The following is a 19,987-nucleotide window of genomic DNA, read 5'->3' on the forward strand; positions in this document are numbered from 1 at the left end:
CTGCTGAATGCTGGAGGCAACGAATAGGGAATGGCTGTTACTAGATCTGTACAATAATCTGGCTCCAAATATTCAAAGCTCAATAATGTGCACATCATTCCACGCAGAGAGGACTTTTTCCATCACTCACATCCGTGCAGAGAGGTGTTGTGCCCAGCACTTTGTGAGGAAAGGACGGCACTTCCTAGCACTCTATGTGCACCCTCCTAGATATTTATGGGGCTTCCTTTGGTTCCCTTTAAGGACCTGCCCTAGTGCTGTGCACAGAACCACTCTGCATGGAGGTGGGTGGTGGGAATGGCCACCTCCATATGGGGCTGGGGTGATGTGCACATTGCTTGGCTTTGAATATTCAAAGCCAAATAATTGTAAAGGTCTAGCTATTTTAGAAAGCCTGGGCTGTGGGTTTCCCACAGCATATACCTGATCACTGGAACAATGAACTAAATTGACCCTTGGTATAATCTAGCAGGGTAATTCTTATGTTCAGATGCTCTGGAAGCATTGCATTTCTTTTGCAAACCATGCTGCCAATTCCTCCCTCTCCCCACACAAGTATTGGCTTATTTACCCTTCTGCAGCACAGCCATTCTAATCTATAGTTTCAGACTGACTGTGTGCTAGTAATTAGGAACATGTTTTCAGTAATATATAGATATATTTCTGGCTAACTTACTGTTCTGGATCGGATTTCTTTGGCGTAGAGAGGTTTCAAGAACTCTGAATCTCCTTCTACCTTTAAACCTTTTTCTGTGATCCTCAGGTTTCCCATTCCATCCTGCAATACACAAAAAGCCCCCATTAGCTATGATTTCATAAACACTGAGCTGTCAAAAATGTATTTCTTGGAAAAGAACACCGCATGTAAAACACTGGGAGGCCCTGTACAAGGCAATCACTTGTATTATCCTTTTGGCTCAGCCTTTGTGAGACAATTGTGTTTCAGGTAATCTGAAATGCCCCCAAGTAAGCTATTTATTCAGGTGAAATGCCCTTTAGCTTGTCGTCTGTGGGAAAGGGAGGAGAGACAGAAAGAGAGGGAGAGAGATGACAGGGTGACATTTAATGTTAACACAAAATCATTCATTGTACCATGTCCAGCTTTCAACATTTATATTGATATTGTCCCTTCATTTATGACAGGTCCTCTGACACAACACAAAATATGGATCTGCCTCACAGTAATATCTTTAAAATGGCAACTTGAAGTTACAAGCACCAATAGAAACTAAGTACCATGCAATTTAAATGTTCTTCTACCTCTCTCTCTCTCTCTCTGTGCACAATTAATTCAGCACTTTATTAATAATTCCAGGTGTTCCAAAACAAGCAAACAACACTTTAAAATATGTGATAAAGTTACTAATTTCTCCCATTCCACAGTCAAGAAGAAAAAGTAGTAATGTTTCTGATTATTTTTTTTTTTGCCAAAGTTAGAATTAGCATTTTTACAACTTTGTTCTCTGCAATAATGTAAATCCATAATAGGTAAGCAGAACATACCTACATTATATTTCACCTTTAACATTTGAAAATGAAATCATCTATTACAACAGGCACCTCAGTCTATTTAAGATGCAATTATCAGCAATAAGTATGTCTGTGGGCGGTACAATTACAAAGACAAAATTAAGCATCAAGGAAATAAAAGAAACACAAATGACAAGTAACATTTCCAACATGCTGAACAATTTTTGGAATGAAAATTCAGAAGTTTAGGTAAAGTATAGGGTGACAACTTTGCAGCAAGTTCAAACATTTTTATTCTATCTCCCGTTAAAAGCACCAGTGCCAAAATCAAATACACAAAGTTCCAAAGTTCCTAATCTTTCAAGGTTCTCTACCTCTATAGGTGTTTTCACACATGCAGGTTCATTGTCCAATGAATGCATCATCACATAATGACTAATATGCATGAAACAGTCATCACAGACTGGACAGCACAGAGAGGACTTTCGTGTCACACCATTGTGACATTTCAGACATATAGGCTGTACCCACAATCAGCCTAACCCAAGCTAGGGCAGCCCAGCCTGGGTTAGGCTGGTCATGTGCAGCGCCGGGATCCACACTGATCTGCCTGCCTGCCTAACCCCACTCTGAAGCCCAGCCTTTAGCTAAGGGCGCAAGTGAGCCCTGAACCCTGGACCTGGATCATGTGTGTGCTCAGAGGTGAATCTAGGTAATTTTGTAGCCTGGACCTAAAGGTCACCCTCCCCACCCCCGCAAGATAAGCATCATCTCCCGACACAGACCATGACACATGCAGAATTTTTAACACGTGGGTTCTTAAAGGCCCAAATAGCAATTGAACTCACAAGAATGTAAGGATATAAAACAAGTATATGTATGCAGATATGCATTAGCTGAAACATTTCAGCATGTAACTTTTTGATGTTGTTGAAAAGCAGAATATAAATATATTAAAAGCTCACAGACCAGATTAAAGCCAACAAACAATCTAGCACTCACACCCACAATAGTCACCACATTTCAACCCAGAATCAGAAAGAAAACAGCAGCAGCAGCAGCAAAGAAAAAAAAGTTTTTAACACTAAGCCAACCCTCACCCCCAAAGTAGCTTCCAAGGGCAGGGAGCAAGAAAGAAAAAATCTCTCTGTCCCCAAGAGAAACACACACAGAGCGCAACTGAAGTGTGGCGGTGGGGTGGCCAGGTGAGTGGAAATCTCTCTCTCTCTCTCTCTCTCTCTCTCTCTCTCTCTCTCTCTCTCCTTCCCCACCCAGCTCACCCAGCAGTTACACAATGCACAAACAAAAGCTGATCAGGAGAACAAACAAACATACAAAGGAAACAAAACCTACAGTTTTGCTGGATGACTGATGAATGAAAAGGTTACAGGACTCCACTGTTTGCCTTTTCCCTCTCTTTCTTTCTCCATTTCTCCCTCCCCCACTTTTAACTCACATGGACACAGAGAGGCTGTTCTGATGAGCAACCAAGACAGGGCTAGGGCAGCTAAGCCCAGGCTTGGCTGCCCATGGAACCCACTGGAGCTGACTGGGTCTCAGCAGCAAACCCACCTAGAGACCCCAGAGAACCCACCTCTTAATTGGAGTCAAGGGAGAGTGCACTCCCTTAATCACATTTCCCTGACTGTGTGCATCGCCAGCTGCTTTTAGTGTGGTGCATTTTCGTGTGGTGCTCCCCCCACCCCGTGTGGTACATTGTGGGATTTCCAGGCGCATCCTGGCCCAAACCTCTGTGCTTCTTAGGGCAGCTGGTGATCATCTGGGCACACGATCAGCAGCCCAGCAAGGACTCAGCAATCATCTGTGAGGAAAGTCAGCTTAAGCAGCCTTCTCATGCCTCGTCATGAGAACGACCCCAGAGTCTCTTTCTCTCTTTCTCCTTTGATTTCTGATTATAGAATCACCGGTGAGCTGTAGTGGGGTAAAACTCTTCCAACTTCACTGGGCAGAGGTTGGGGAGGAGCACACATGGAAGCAAATGCTAAACAGCCAATGGGCTGCCTGCTTGCAATGAGAGAGCAGTTCTGAAGCAGGAGAACAAAGCAGTGATTGGTTGAGCACTCTCTATTTCTCTGTACATTTTCTGATTCCCATCTCCTCCTCTGTGTTTTTTAAACAATGGCTGTGTTAATCTGCTTATCTTTTCAGAAAAGACACTGCTACTGCCACGCTCGGGAGATTGGGCAGGCTGCAGATGGAGGTTTCGTTTCAGGGGGCTGGCCACACTTAGTCCTCACTGCTGACTGCCCCCTGAGCCCCCGGTGTAGGCCAATGGCAGTGTGGTGTGGTATTGGCCAGCAGGCCATCCAGGACAAAATAGAGGGGATTGGGGGCCTCAGGCACTTGAGTGGATCTCCTTTAAACTGCCCCACCACGGTGACGGGACGATTCCCCCGGCATCCCTTGCATGGCATCGCCGCACAAATGGTGTCGGCACATGCATCAACACCAATTGCGGGGCCAGCAGGGCGGTTTAAAGGATACAGTGACATGGGCGGTCACTTTCACAAGGATGCTTTTCTGAGAACAGTGACACAATGGGGTGGCGTGGGGCAGAGGAGGCTTCCAGGAGGGGCAGTTACGACCTGCCCACCTCTTTTTAAAGGAACTTCTTGCCCTGCACCAAAACATTTTGGCTACAAGGAACTAGTAGGGAGGCGTCGAAACGATTTGTGCACATCTCTACTTGCCAGTGCTGGTGCCACGTTTGTCGGATCCCTTAGCATCAATGAGGCAGGGGAAGAGAGACATGCTGGTGGCGACATTTGTTTTGGTTTTTTGCCTATAATGCAGTGCCCCTGCTGTTGTGTCACTAGACACTGGAGACACAAGGCAGCTGCCAAAGAATGGTCCCAATTGCCATCACTGTTGTTGCTTTATGGCAGGGGTGCACAAGTTAAATACCCTGGTGGGCCAGAATCAACCATGACTTGGTAGGCAGGTGCTGAGGCAAATTTTCAGCACATTAATGATTACATTAACATTAATTATTAAAAATATTAATGCAGCAATTATTAGTTACTCATTAAAAATCATAATGAAAGCAAGTATTAGTTGCCCACAGCATGAGGAGGGAAGAGGAGGCTCCTAGCCACCTTTCTTCTTCCTTGTCACCCAGACACTTTCAATGCCTTCAAAGGTGCAGGCCTGCTTTATGGGTTTATGGGGAGGCTTCCTTTGGCAGCAGTGCTAATAGCTTAGAGTGCTTCTTTTACTAGGGGTCCTGGGCCAGAGCCTAAGTTGGCCATCCCCTTATGTTCACCTTCCCTCTAACTCTGAAAAGAGACAGGATGAAGTGAGGAATTCAATCTGTAGACTTATTGATCTGAAACATGTTCAGGTATAATGTTATTCAGTGGGTCTTCTTGTTTAACTAATATTGTCGGCCACAGGCAAATGTGGTGTTAATTCCATAGCAATATTAAGTATATTAGGAACAGGAAAAAAACAAGGGAGAACCTGATCTGTGACCTTCTGGTTCTCAAATGCAAAGGGATTAGTACAATACATTTTCCCCTCCCACACACTAGAATTTCTGGTTTTTATTTGCTGAAGACAAAAGATACTTAAATGAAATAAAATAAAATATACGTTATAAAAACAAAACAAATGGTATCTTAAGGTTTTTCCTGGAATTTCATTTCAGTGAAGTTTAAAAGAGATTCTGAAAGCATTGGAGCAAAATGTTAACCTTGATTTTTGAGAAGAGGGGATGTATTTTCAAAAATGCCAATGTCAATGACATTTTGTGATTTATTCTAGAACACTTAAGACCACAGTCAGCCAACCAGCCCTGGAGACCATAATCCATGTTTTCCTTTGAGAACACTATAAGGCTATCCACAAGAGCAGCCCTAACCAGGATAGGGAAGCCCTACCTTGGCAGGGCTGCTAGTGTGCTACATTTGGACTGTGTGCTGTGTTTGGACTGAGCTCGGCGCTGCCTCCCCTACAAGCCCATTTTTTAACCTGGGCAAGCACACCCTTTACCCCAGGTACAAAACTGTGTGTATGCTTGGGTTGCATGCAGGCTGAGCATACACAGGGTATGGGTGTGCAAGCTTGGAACTCTACTGGCAAAGGAGAATCTGGAGAGGATTCCCTTCAGGGCCAGAGCAACACAGTAAGCATGGACTGCATCACGGGGGGGGGGGTGCTGACACTGGGGGGCACCCACAGTGCAGGCAGCCATGTGCTCACCCCCAGCAGCAAGGAAAGAGTGCTGCATGCATTAACTGCTGACTACTACGGAGAAGGAATGAGCAAGGAAGGAAAGCAAAGGAAACAACATAAAGAAAAGTAAGCAACAGTGCAGGGAAATCAAATGAAAAATGACGAGGGAGGGAGAGATAAGGAGAATGAAAGGGGCGGGGGGCGGGCTGATGGCTGGCTGGCTGAAGATCCCCCAAAAGGGGATAAAGATAACATAAAACGGGATTTTAAAAGCAAACATGCAGGAGAGAATGTGCTTGCAGTGTGTGTGAACTACAATGTACAATGTGTGTGAACTGAGAAATCAAATGGGGAAAACAAGAGGGGTGATGAGGAAAGGGGTGGAGTGGGTGGTGGGCTACTGACTGACTCTGACCAAAAAGGGGATGAAGATAACAATCTGGGGATGAAGATAACAATCAGGTTGTAGTAATCCCCCTTTAATAGCCCTTCGAAAAAGTTCCAGCTTAAAAAATCTTCTCGTTAGAGCAGACAGCCTACCTCGGAGGGATGTTGTTGAACCCAAAGGTTTCTTTAAGTGCGGTCATTTTGTAGCATGTCCCATGCGCTACAGACCACAGAATATAGAAACAATAATATGGGCAAAGGATATGTTTTGGACTTTTTTTGCAAAGTGTTCAACAACGAAAATCATTTATATAATACAATGCCCATGTTCTCTTAGGTATATTGGGATGTCGACCAGAACAGTTAGGGCTCACATTTTGGAACATCGTACCTGTATACGAAACCAAAATTTGGAATGCCTTATGGTTAGCCATTTTATACAGGCTGGACATTCCCCCAGTGACTTTGAATTTTTTGTCATTTACAAATACATATCTAAAGAATTCTCCTACTTGGATATTAAAACTGTTCTCCTGCAAAAGGGAGCTTTTTTCATATACCAACTTAAAACTTTAGAACCATTGGGCTTAAATCAGGTCAATGACCTGGCCAGTTACTTATAAGACTAACAACAAGTGGAGATAAAAATAGATGTGTTTGATGTTACTAAAGTTTGTAAGTAATGGAACATTTATATATTCTGCAGATTCTTGTAGACTTCTGAACCTTTATCTTAATAGGAAAGGTCTAATGCCTTTTTTTTTCTTGTGATGCTTTGACGTTGGCGCTCTCTGCACATGTGTGTTAGTACCTGCAATCTGAGGTATTTATATAATTGATTGGATAATGAATACTTAGTTGTTAATTAACGGGAATATATAAGGTTGAGGGAGCTTGAAGGGTATATTAAGCAGCATTGCAGGAGTTGCTTTTTAGAATGACCTTGTATCAGCAGAGTTCCAATGCAAAACTACTGAAAAAGAGTTAATGAAAATTATCTAAAGTAAGGTACAAAAAAGTAAGTAAACCTTTCCTCTTTTTGAGTTTATATAACAAATTTTGTTGATAGTATTTTAATAGTGAAGGGATCACTGTATTATTATGGTTTTTTGATTCTTTGTAGAATGAGCCACTAAGGTAAATTGCTAAAAACTTCTCCTGATGAAGCCCTGCTCAGAGCAGGAGAAAACAGGCTGCAAACTACCAAGATCCCTGTTTGCCTAGGATACCTGTTGAGAATTTACAGTGAATAACAGCAAGAATGGAACTTTTGGAGCAGTAGCAAGATTGAGTAAATATAAGAACTGATCCTGTGACATACTACAGGAAGCTTTTGATTCATTATACATCTGAATGGAACTTTTGATCACCTTCTGACCCTTCAGCCACACCCTTGGGACTCTCTCTTTGCCACTGTGTGCTTTTTCACTGTTAACATGTCCATACAATTGTCCATTGTAAAAACTATCACAGATGTGTAAGAAACTTGTTTGTATGGCATTTTTTGGGATACTATGGTTTTCTGGCAATATGATACTGTTTTATGGTGTGTAACTTTTCTATAGATTATATACACGGTTTATATGACAGAGGCAGGCAGCAGTTCAGTGGAGTGGGGGTAAGAACATAAGAACAGCCCTGCTGGATCAGGTCCAAGTCCAGTGTCCTGTTTCACACAGTGGCCCACCAGATGCCTCTGGGGAGCCCACAGGCAAGAGGTATGTGCATGCCCTCTCTCCTGCTGTTGCTGCTCTGCAACTGGTACTGAGAGGCATCGTGCCTCTGAGGCTCGAGATGGCCCACAGCCTTCAGACTAGTAGCCACTGATAGACCTGTCCACCATGAATCTGTCTAAGCCCCTTTTAAGGCCATCCAAGCTGGTGGCCATCACCACATCCCATGGCGAGTAATTCCATAGATTAATTATGTGCTGTGTGAAAAAGTACTTCCTCTTGTTGGTCCTAAATTTCCCAACCTTCAGTTTCATGGGGTGACCCCTGGATGTTAAACATTGGGATCTTGCAGGCTGAGTTATCCATTCTATAAGGGACTAAAGCTGCTGTATAAATGATTTTTTTTAGAAGACTTGCATCAAAATAAGACTGTGCAAATCAATTGATGGGGATTTTTTTTTAAGTCACCTTTCTCTCCTGCAGTGTTCACTTGAGGCCCCCCCCCCATTTTTGTGCAGAGATGAGTTTTGTTCTGGGTGGCAGTATCAAGGCAGTGTGTCTGCATATGTGCATTCAGAGTGGGGCCTTCCTGATTCAATCTGGATGGGACCTAAAATTAGCTGAGCTGACATCAAAAAAACTTGTGTGCAGGCACACATGCAAAGGCCCTGGGGGGAGGTATAGTCTGCCATTAATACGATGAGGGAGGGGGCATGGATTTATAGGTTACAGGTGGAATCCTGCCTCCCCCCCCCACCATCCACCACCCTCTCTGAACTGGCAAGGAGCATGTGAATAGCCTCAATGACTCCTGAAAACTCAGAGAACAGAAAGTGGATGTCCACACATCATCATCATCATCATTATATTAATTGACAAATATTTCTTTACCACTTTTCAACAAAAGTTTCGAAAGCAGTTTGCACAGAAAAATAATAAATAAATAAGATGGATCCCTGTCCCCAAAGGGCTCACAATCTAAAAAGAAACATAAGATAGACATCAGCAACAACCACTGGAGGTGACTTCTTGCTTCTAAAATGTTGAGCCTTATTCATCATCGTTATTTTACACTGATTTCTGAATCTAGTCTCTAATCAGAAGTAGTTGAAAAGTGGCAGTATTCTCCCTGATCATAGCAGCAGATTAGCATGAAGTCATGTCTGGCTCTGAGGCGGCAATGAAAGGACAATAAACAGTGTATGTTTTGCATATGGAATTTGCTTCTGCTTTTACTCAACTGGCCCTAGGCATTGCACATAGTATGGCAGAAATAAAGTTTTGCAAAGCAAGAAAAAACTGCAAGCAGCACCATGCGTACAGGGAAACCCTGGTGTTTGCGGAGGTTCCATTCTCTGCTACAGCTACGCATAACAGAACCACGGATATAGAACTATTGAGTCAATGGGACTCGGGGTTAGGTTCTTGGAGGTGAATACAATGGTGGGAAATGGCCTGCAAAACTCCAAAAATGTTCCCTACCATGCTCCATGGTTCTCCAGGTGTTCATCAAATCCCCGCCCAAGTCCCAAATCTGGCTTTATTCATGAAAAATCACAGGTTTAAAAAAATTAAACAAATGAGCCACAAAATGGCTCCTCTCCTCAAAATGGTGGCCAGAAATGATCTCCGAGGTCATTTCTGGCCATCCTGAACCCACAGATACATGGAATTAACCTTTTGTAAACCACACACTCACATAGACACACACACCCCATGTATGCTGAGGGTGGATGTCAATTACCTGACCACAGATACTCGAAACTGTGGATGTTGAATTTCAAAACAGTCAGTTTGCCATTTGATGTTCAGGAAGCTCATGCCTTTGCTGAAAAACAGTTTCAAACCTCCACTGATCAGACATTAAATGACTGGAGTAATATGCACTCCCTTCCCCTCTTCCCATTCATATCTGATCTTTTTAGCTATCACTCCTCATCATCTTTTCAGTCTAGCACTGTCATAAGCTCCAAGGCTCTAGGTCTGCTCAAATGATGTGTACGAACAGTCCCTAAAGCTCATGGCACTTAGATGTGAAAAATCTTCATGACAAATGGTGTGAAATGTTGGCTGCCGTCCTCCGGCAGATGACTACAAATAGACAATTTCCTTTAGAAATTGTTTAGTTAGGTGTTTTCAACATGTAATGAAACATCTGACAAACTACAAAAGCAAACAAAATATACCTCAGAGTTCCATATGAATATTTACTGTAGGGCTTTTTATGTATTTAAGAAGTCTACAGAGGCACAGCATGGCACACACTGTGGGACAAACTGAAGTTTTTTTTAAAAATCAAATTTACTTTGGAGAGGAAAATCTTATATTAAGACATACATCTGAAGCTCATTCATTTATGATGCAATTTTTTAAACACCCTAGTGTGTGTGTGTGTGTGTGTGTGTGTGTGTGTGTGTGTGTGTGTGTGTGTAAAATGGAAACGGTAACTGTACTATCAAATAACACAAATACATTGGAAATGCCATTTCTGATGGAATAGTCTTCAAGTTTGTAAGAAGGAAGTCTAATAGATTTAATTCCCAACACAAAGCTAAAATGTTTGTTGCTTAACATACTGAGACCAGAAAGAAACCCTGTGGCAGCCTTAGGGGTAATATGACTTAATACACTTTTCTGATTTAGATATTGAAGGAAAGTTCATGTATCTTTGAATACTTACCCAGGTGTTACTAGTCCATTTTAGCAAGGTCGCTATTCCCTTGGCTAAAGATCAGTAAAGCATCCCTGCACTAGCGCGGACACACTGAGGCTGTTCTCACGAGCAGCCAAGACCGGGCTTGGGAACCACTGGGAAGCACACACCGCCCAGTGGTGCCTCAGCAGCAAACTTGGCTACGAAGCCAGGCTTTTAAATGAGGTTAAGGGAGCAAGCACTCCCTTAACCTCATTTCAATGACTGTTGTCACCACCGGCTGCTTTCAGCTGGCACTGGGGAGATCCGAACAACGCACACCCGTGCACTGCATTGTGGGCTTTCCGGGGGCTGGGACAACACATCCCGAACCACAGCTCCGCACTGCTTGAGGCAGCAGTGGATCATCTGGGTGTGCAATTAGCACACCTAACAAGAAAACAAGGATCATCTGTGGGGGAGGTAACCTTCCCAAGGCTTCCTTCCCACCCGCCCTCATGCTTGATCGTGAGAAAGGCCCCACAGAATTCTCCAAAAGGTATTCAAGTCTGCAAAGAACCAAGGAAGAACCAATACATGTCCTATTTCTTTTTCTATGTAAATCACTTGGTCAACATTTTTGTTGAAAAGCAGTAAATAAATAATTGGAACAGTAATATGCATGAAATACTAGAGAAAGGTACTAAGGAGATGCTATTTTGGGAATTAACCTTCAGAAATGTCACCAAAACCTCTTGGTTCTCCTGTTTGAGATGTCAACTTTGTTATTACTCAGAGGCTTTTGTGTTTCAGAGGGCTGGCAATTATAGTGTTTCATACAGTTGTAGGATTCTGCAGAAAGATACCAAACCCTTTAGCAGGATGTGAACGAAGGTGAGCTCTGGCCTCTGAGGTGTGAAAACTAATGTTATCATATACTTTTAAAATGGAGGTGGTAAGCAACCCTTCAGGATGTATGCTGTGATTTGTATTGATTGTTTGAAGGGACTGTGGAATAAGAGATAGGTAATAAACAGCAAATTGCTAGACTACAAGCTGGAAAAATGCTGGCCTATGTATTCTAGTGGGGAGGCACTCATTTTTAGCTGAAATATAAAGGGAAAGGAGTGGGGTGAAATGAGATTAAGGCAGCACCAAACAGTTCAGATTACATTTCCATAGGGATTTCCTTTCTGAGGCACTTAAAAAGAAAACACTAAAAATACTTCCCTAGGATATATATTTTAGTAAGGTTATGTGCCTTAAGGGGTGTTACATTGCAGCCTGGTCTTTTTCCATCTAGGAAAGTTGTAGATCATGCAAGCCAATACCATTCAAGAGGACTGCCACTTCAAAGATTACACAATCCTACTTGCTTCTTGTGAGTGATGGAGCTAAAGAGATAGAGTAGCTCTCCTGCAGTGATAAAAGAGAGGGATCAAGCCATCCATATGTGTGATTCTTATCCTATTGACTATGCTGACAGCAAGTCTTTCAGAGATTTTGAAGAATAACTTCAACTGGGTTGTTTTGTTTGCTTCAATGATTAGGTAGGGGATGGCACTATTCTCCCATGGAGCTCTACTATTGCAAGAGCGAATGGGGGCCCAGGCTAAGGAACAGTATTAGTCAAAGAGACTGTCATCACTGTGATAAACTTCTAACCCATATGTATTACAACTCACTGAATGAGGGACAACCATTACAGGAGTTTCTAAAGCATTTGAACACATTTGTTTCTAGGGTTTGTTACTGTCACTTGTCATGGCTAGTCTGTTCATGCTCCCCAATGACCTGTTTATAGTAAAACAGAAGTGGACAACACTCACAGTCCATATACATGCTAGTATAATCAACATTATTTCTTCGCTATCCACAAATTACCTATATTTATCTATTATGACTAAATCCCTGTTCCCCTTAGAAAAACTGAGGCAACCCATACTTGAATTTTGGGGAATAATTCATCCATCTATCCATCCACCCACCATTCATTCATTCATTCTTATTATAGTCAGAGGTGTACTTAGGTAATTTTGGAGCCTGGACCAAAAGGCCTTTGGAGGCCCCCGTCCCACTGCAAGTTAAGCATCACCCCCCCCTGCGTGCACACGCGCGTGCACACACACACAATTTTTAACATGTGGGGTACATTTATGCAAAAATGCATTAGCAGGAACATTTCAATACACAACTTAAAATATTCCCATCCCACATATTTCCATCCCCACTCTGTCTCTAAAGCACCTGGCACAGGTCATAATCATACTCGGCCACCTGGCACAGTGCGGGGTAGCAGCGACCACACCACCCAGGACAGACTAAAGAGGATTTGGGGGCCTCCAGGGGGTGTGGAGGCCCTGGACTATGCCCCCAAAGTCCAGGGGTAAGAGCGCCACTGATTATAGTCATTGACCTGTCTGTGAAGACAATACTGAGCTAGATAGACCAATGGTCTGACTCAGTATATGGCAGCTTCCTATGTTCCTATGACCAGTCAACAAAACATTTTACTTAGGGAATAATTCTTTCATATATTCAGTACTCTGAAAATCACAAGTAGTCAAGTGAGTGACTTCCAGTGTTCCCTCTATTAGGGATTCCCAGATGTTGTTGACTACAACTCCCATAATCTCCAAGCAAAAGCCACTGCAGCTGGGGATTCTTGGAGTTGTAGTCAACAACATCTGGGAATCCCTGATGGAGGGAACACTGGTGACTTTTCACATTATAGTTTACTGTCCCTCCTCAAATATCTTCATTATCTTCTTCATACTACTGCCTTCCAATCTTCTATGACTCCCATTTTTTCTGGCCCACTGCTGTCCTATTTTGTAATTAACCTAACAGGCATGGCAAAGACTCTCTCTCTCTCTCTCAGGTGCAGATGGTGCTGAATGAAACTTGTACTTGATAAAAATGTTTCATGTATTGTATTAAATCAAAGAATTCTCCTGCAAAATTTATGTCATGATGCTATTAATTAAGAGATTTCAGCATGGCAAGAGTGTTTTGTTTTGTTTTTCAACTACAAAGAGCTTAGGGTCAAACTACACAATGAGGCTATTCGCACGCATGGAGGAAACTGGGCTAAGCCCAGCCTGCTTTCCCCCACACATGTGAACCGCCGGGATTTGTGCAGCTCCAGGTGACTATCACACCTGATCCCCCACCCCCAGTTAAATGAGGTTAGCAGAGTGAGTGCTCTGCTAACCCAGTTGGCCCCGATCCCCACCACCCCTACTGGCTCTGTGACGGAGCCATTAATCATGTGGGAGGCCTAGCTGCTCGTGTGTTGAGAGAGTGGGCTTGACCCACAATCCCCGCCAAACCCCATCCAGTTCCCCACACTGCTCATACGGAGAGCCTCATTATATGAAATAGCAGTTAGCATTCCCAGTGGCAGCTGGTACACTCTCAGGCAATAGGGATAGTGAGCAAGGCAGTGTATACCTTTAACACGGTAATAAGCCCCACCAATGCAGTCCCCCCACCCCCGCAATGGCTGTTGCCAATCAGCTGGCTGAAGCACAGGCACACTGAGCGTTTCAGGGTGGAACCCAGTAAAAATACCAGGCTCAGTCCTGAAATGGCCGGCTTGCCTGCATCTCAGCCAGCTGAGCGGCAAAAGGACAGCTACAGTGTTAGGGCTTCTTACCATGTTAAAGGCATAGACTACATTGCTCACCACCCCTCCTGCTCCACCATGCACCTATCACCACTGGGCCTTCCTTTTGTTTTGAAAGCTCAAATAGCAGCCCTGTGGGAGAGAGCAGGAGTAGAAAAATAACACCAGGAGCGGGTGTTAAACCCAGGGGTGTAGCTATAATTGATCAAAATGATTCAAAGAACCCGGGCCCGTAGTTCCTGAGGGCCCTCCTGCTCCACCACTCTCTATTTTTTTCATTATCTCCCTCACTCTGGCCCCCCCTCCCCTAGCTATGCCCCTGATTGTACCCTTTCCCCTTGTGCCTTGACCCTGATGAAAGTGTTCCCTTAAAGCAGCTATTAGCTCCAAAAGGGAAATTTCCATGGTTGCCCCTGGGAGATTTCCTCCGGGGGCTTAGGAGGTGACGTTCATTGGAAGTGTGGCTCAAGGGAATGGGTTAAATACGCTCTCTCTACATGTTGTAATCCTGATTTCACCTACCCCACAGCTGCTATTTGAGCTTAGGGGAAAACAGATGGTCTAATTATGCATTCAGTGTAAAGTGCAGTTTGGTTCCAGGGCCTATAGTACAGTTTAAAAGAATCCTGGATAGCAAGGTTGGAACTGACCCTTAAAAGAGTTGGTGCAGTTGAGACAATACTGGGGTAATGTATCAATGACCTGATGTAGTATAAGGCAACTGCATATGTTCTTACATGGGTATTTTTGTTTTATTTGCAAAAACAGCAAGCACACTTTGCTCTTTAACAGAAGGAAGAGGCCTGTTGCACCTAGAACTACACTGACATATGCCTCCGATTTCCCAAACAGGGGAAACGACCACCAGCAGCACCAGCAGCCCAAATGCCGTTGAACATTCTGTAGAGCAGGGGAAGTCTCCCTTGCTTGGCCATGTGCACAAGTTGATAAGGAAAAACCATCCTTCTTGCTCCGGATGGCATCAGTCACTACTGTATAATCCTCTGCTAATTCCAAAATTACATGGTTTTAAAACCTTTTTAAAAATCCAGGTCACTACACTGAATGTCTAAAGAACGAAATCTGTAAAAATTCATGCAGGCTTAGAAGGTTCCAAGACCATGACTCTTGTCATTAAAAGCGATGTCCATGACAAATCTAAAGCTTTAACCAATGACCCTCAACAGCACAGCCAGCTTTGTTGCCTCTAGCTGAGAAAAGTCATAAAGCATAAGTTGATGCTGAATAGTTGGTGGCTGAATAGTTAGAAAGGCCAGAAATGATGGCTAAATTTTAGGCCCCATAACTCTACTGAATCTTATGTAATATTTATAGTTGTGACAGAGAAGTCCTCTTTGGATATAATTTTTATACACTGGCCATCTATAAATCAAAACTAACTGCATCCAGGAAGCCTGAGGTATCACATAAGCTGACTTGTCAGGGCCCAGGAAATGTGGATTACCAACCTTCCTTTTGTCTCAGATATTACTATGGGACTTTGAGAGGTGTTTATTAATCGTAAAAGAACTTGAGCTAAACAGTTACTCTCTACATATCTTAAGACCACATCTGTTGCTCTGAAGTGTTAGTCAACGTTTAATCTTTTATAGAAAACTTTACATCTGAAGAACCGCCTCCCCCCACAAGGATCTGTCCACACCATAAGATCTTTTACAGATACCCTTTTGCACATCATCTACTCAGTTGAACAGAAAGCCCTCTGGGATACCCTTCCCTCTGAACGTTGGATACTGCCTTTTAGCATCAACTAAAGATGCTGTTCTTTGGAAGGTTTTCTTAGAAGGGTTGTGAGTGCTATGCTGGCTCATTTTTAGTTTGTTTGTTTGCTTCTTGCTGCTTCTAGAAAAATGATGTGAATGCTACTTCCAATGGATTCAAAGGCATGTTCAAGTGATATTCTATAAGGCCCTGGTTTCCTGTGTTTGAGCTTAAGAGCCAGTGCCAGTGAGGAGACAAAGAAGCTCTTAAGTGTTGGAAAAAATCACCTTTGGAATCAAATGTGAGCACAAGCAAAACTGCAGAAATTTCCAAAGTTGCTGTCCCTTCTCTTGTCAGTCATCACCTCCTGGTTGGTTTATAACACGGATAGGCAACCTTGACTCTCCAGCTGTTGTTGAACTACAATTCCCATCATATTGGGAGTTATAGTTCAATAACAGATAGAGAGCCAAGGTTGCTTATCCCTGGTTGATAGGAAAGCTCCAGGCTATGTGTCTCCAGGCTATGTGTCAAGAGGAAGAGTTCTACTTCCTACTACCACTGAGAAGCCTAAAACGGCTTGATGAACAGTACCATATAGTTGCGCCCTGCAGAGGCGTAACTAGGGAAAACGGCGCCTGGGGCAAGCACTGAAATTGCGCTGCCCCGCCACACACACACACCCGCCGCCCCCCCAACATACATCTGACTGACACACGTTTCAGAAAACTTTTATTTTAAAAATTTAAAAAATTACCAAGAATTTCAAAATGCACTACATACTTAGGTTTTTCCTCACAACAACCCTGTGAAGTTGGCTTGTATCTCAAACATCAGAATTATGATGCAATGATGATTATTATGATTATGATGCCCCTTTCTCACGCCCTGGTTCTGTTCCTGACTTTCCCTTGTGAGTGACTGTATTTTAACAAAACGAAAACCAAGGACTCCAAAGTAATTCGAGGGACTAGGGTGATAGTGCTAAAGACTCCTTATTCTCCCACTTTTAAAGAAAGACTCCCCTTTTCCAAAACCGCGCGCTATTTACACCAGAAAAGGTTTCAAATGGAGGGGTAAGCATTTATGCATTTATGCTTTGTTTTATGTTACAATTTCAAAGTTAGAAAAACTATAAAAGGGCCATTTTAGAGAAGATATGCACTGCCTTAGTTGCAAATCCTGCTTTTTTGAGATTCCCTGCAATTGAATAAAGCGATAATATACACCTTTGCTATTTAAATTGGTTGGAGAGTATTTATGACAATAAAAAATGAAATGGCATTTCAGATGCAACATTGGTTGCCTAAGACCACTCAGATTTAACTAATCTTCATCACATTGACATAAAGAGCAATTAAAATTAAAATCCATGACTAAAACCAAACTACTTTGGGGTTGTTTTTAATGAAAGGTGGTATATAAATTTAACAATAAATGTTTAGAAGTATATACAGGTGAAACTCGGAAAATTAGAATATCGTGCAAAAGTCCATTAATTTCAGTAATGCAAATTAAAAGGTGAAACTGATATATGAGACAGACGCATTACATGCAAAGCGAGATAAGTCAAGCCTTAATTTGTTATAATTGTGATGATCATGGCGTACAGCTCATGAAAACCCCAAATCCACAATCTCAGAAAATTAGAATATTACATGGAACCAAGAAGACAAGGATTGAAGAATAGAACAATATTGGACCTCTGAAAAGTATACAGTGTACTGTGCTTGATTGGCCAGCAAACCCGCCTGACCTGACCCCATAGAGAATCTATGGGGCATTGCCAAGAGAAGGATGGGAGACTGAGACAAAACAATGCAGAATTGCTGAAGGCCGCTAATGAAGCATCCTAGTCTTCCATAACACCTCAGCAGTGCCACAGGCTGATAGCATCCATGCCACGCCGCATTGAGGCAGTAATTGCTGCAAAAGGGGCCCAAACCAAGTACTGAATACATATGCATGCTTATACAAAAAACTTCCATTTTTTTCAGTTCCTTCGTCATTATTTTTACTAGTATTAAGAATATGTAATCTTGAGAAAAAATGTTTCAGTCAATTCAAATAGGAAAAGGAATGAGAAGGGGTCACAATCTTCAAAACACAAAGGAGGCATCAGCAACAGACACAGGTGAGAAACTATGCTGGACTGAATATGGGCAGTTGCTCTCCCCTCGCTAAATATAAGAGCCATCACTTTAAAAGGTGCTTCTTCATCAGCTGGTAGGAGTAATGCCTTTTGTGTATGTTCCCAACATGCTTATTGCATTGATAAAACATTGCCCAAAAAAGCAATCTTTTGTGGCTATATATATATATATATATATATATATATATATGAATGCATCAAGTTTCTTTTCGGGAAGTCCAATATGTGCATGTGAACACAGAATCTTGATACAATCATATGAAATATTATGTTAAGATGATTGTTTTTTGTAGTGTTTTCTCCATACACGTAAGTGCATCAGTAACATATAGAAGGGGGGAAGATGCAAATGAATGGAAAGGGCTGGAAGTGCCTGAAAACTTGGCATGCTCCAATTCTCAAATTAATTTCCGAGATTCTCCTGCTTAAAGAGGAGTTCAAGAGAAGAGAAATACAGGGGAGGGAAAACCCACAGCACAATAAAGGAATGAAACAGGGGAAATTTGCTCATCCTGAACCTCAGGGTAGGGCTCAGTGTTCCCTCTAAGGGGTATGCATGTATGCACACTCACACGTTTTTGATGTCCGCTCAGTTAAATTTACATCGCACTCAGGTTGAATCAGGAAGGCCCCATTCTGAATGCATGTGTGCACACGCTGCCTTGATACTGCCAAGAACAAAATTCATTCCACACACAGATGAAAAAAAATTAGAGAGAACACTGGTAGGCCTGTGCAAGTTTTGATTTTGCCACAAAGCTACAGGCTAGGAAACTGCTCTGTGTATTGCATTTCACAAGAAATTAAATCTCTGTGCAGGAAAAACATGACTTAAGCATAGATAAAAAGGATGTTCCACTGGAGTCTACATATGGTTTGGAGCAGAGATCTATGAAGACTGATACACACTGGAACCATACAACATTTCTGATTTCAAAGATAAAGGGGCCATTCACACAACTGGGCAGGGGTGCGTGTGTGGTGGTGGGGGGGAAGGCTGCTCCAACTCACCTTTCCCCCAGGTGATCACAAGAAGCCTGCCTGGAGTGCAGACCACATTCCCAGGTGATCCGCACTGTGTCATGCAGTGGATCTCCAGAGGCCAGGATGATGCATTCCAGCCTACTGAGATCCCACAATGCACTGCACCATGAGCACAATTCATTGACGGGATTCCCCATCAGATGAGTGCTCCGGGAGCCGGTCTCTGTGTCTCCTCAGGCTCCATGGAGTCTGAGGAGAAAAATGAGTCCAGCAGATTGGTTAAGGGAGCGTTTCCCTTAACCAAGGGAGAGGGAACCAACTACTTAGATCCGGGTTTGGGAGAGGGATTAGACTGGGTGGGAGTGCCGGGATCCATGTGGTTCCTGGTGTTCCACATGAGCAGCCTAGCCCAGGTTGGCTGCCCTAGCCTGGGCTAAGCTGCTCATGAGAACAGCCTCAATGTATACCAATATCTATTCTTGTTCCCTCTCATAATGGAATGTGTGGATATATCCTAAGATATGTCTTCTCTGCCAGATCAAGATATAAGAAGCAGGTCTTGAATTCCCAAATAACAAAGAGAAACAGATTTACTCTTCAAAACTAGATTTTTTAACATCTGTTTTGGTTACTATGTTACCATATGTTTTTAAGTTCTGCAAACAACAAATGATGGTGGTAAGGATTACTTAGAACAATAATTAATTTAAACAGGTTTCCCTTTGAAAATATGTACAATAGCAATAGGAACTACACAGTGCCATCTTGCCTTCAATTATTCAGCTCTTTCTTAAGGTATGATGAAAATGTTCACATCAGTTTTCTTATCTGATCCACTTCTCATTTTATACAATGCATAATGGGTAGGAATAAAAAATGTATATGCTGCTGCTGACTGCTGCATGTCAAAAAAGGAACTGTGATGATAAAACCTCATTTTATGAAACTGTCATGTATTGTTGTTAAATGAGAAAAGATATTTTATTAGCTTGAAAAGGAGATCAGTTTAACAACCAATTATGAAATGATGGTGTTAGTGTAGAGGAAAAAATTAATACCACTACTAGTACTTGTGCTGAAGAAAGATGGATTTGAATCTCTTTCATTCCTCATGATATTAAGTCATTATAAGAGATCCTCAGACT

The 19,987-nt window shown here is 42.6% G+C and overlaps 1 protein-coding gene across 6 annotated transcripts in view; it reads right to left on the reverse strand.

Moving 5' to 3' along the window:
• SGCD (sarcoglycan delta) overlaps nucleotides 1-19,987 on the reverse strand; it is a 620,371-nt gene that overhangs the window by 220,479 nt on the left and 379,905 nt on the right. For all 6 annotated transcript variants that reach the window (XM_053298220.1, XM_053298224.1, XM_053298221.1 and 3 more), the window contains one exon: nucleotides 677-778. In XM_053298220.1, coding sequence (XP_053154195.1) covers nucleotides 677-778 — 102 coding nt within the window. The remainder of the gene's footprint in view (nucleotides 1-676; nucleotides 779-19,987) is intronic.

Source organism: Hemicordylus capensis, chromosome 2, assembly GCF_027244095.1.
Source record: "Hemicordylus capensis ecotype Gifberg chromosome 2, rHemCap1.1.pri, whole genome shotgun sequence".
In the NCBI taxonomy this organism is placed as follows: Eukaryota; Metazoa; Chordata; class Lepidosauria; order Squamata; family Cordylidae; genus Hemicordylus; species Hemicordylus capensis.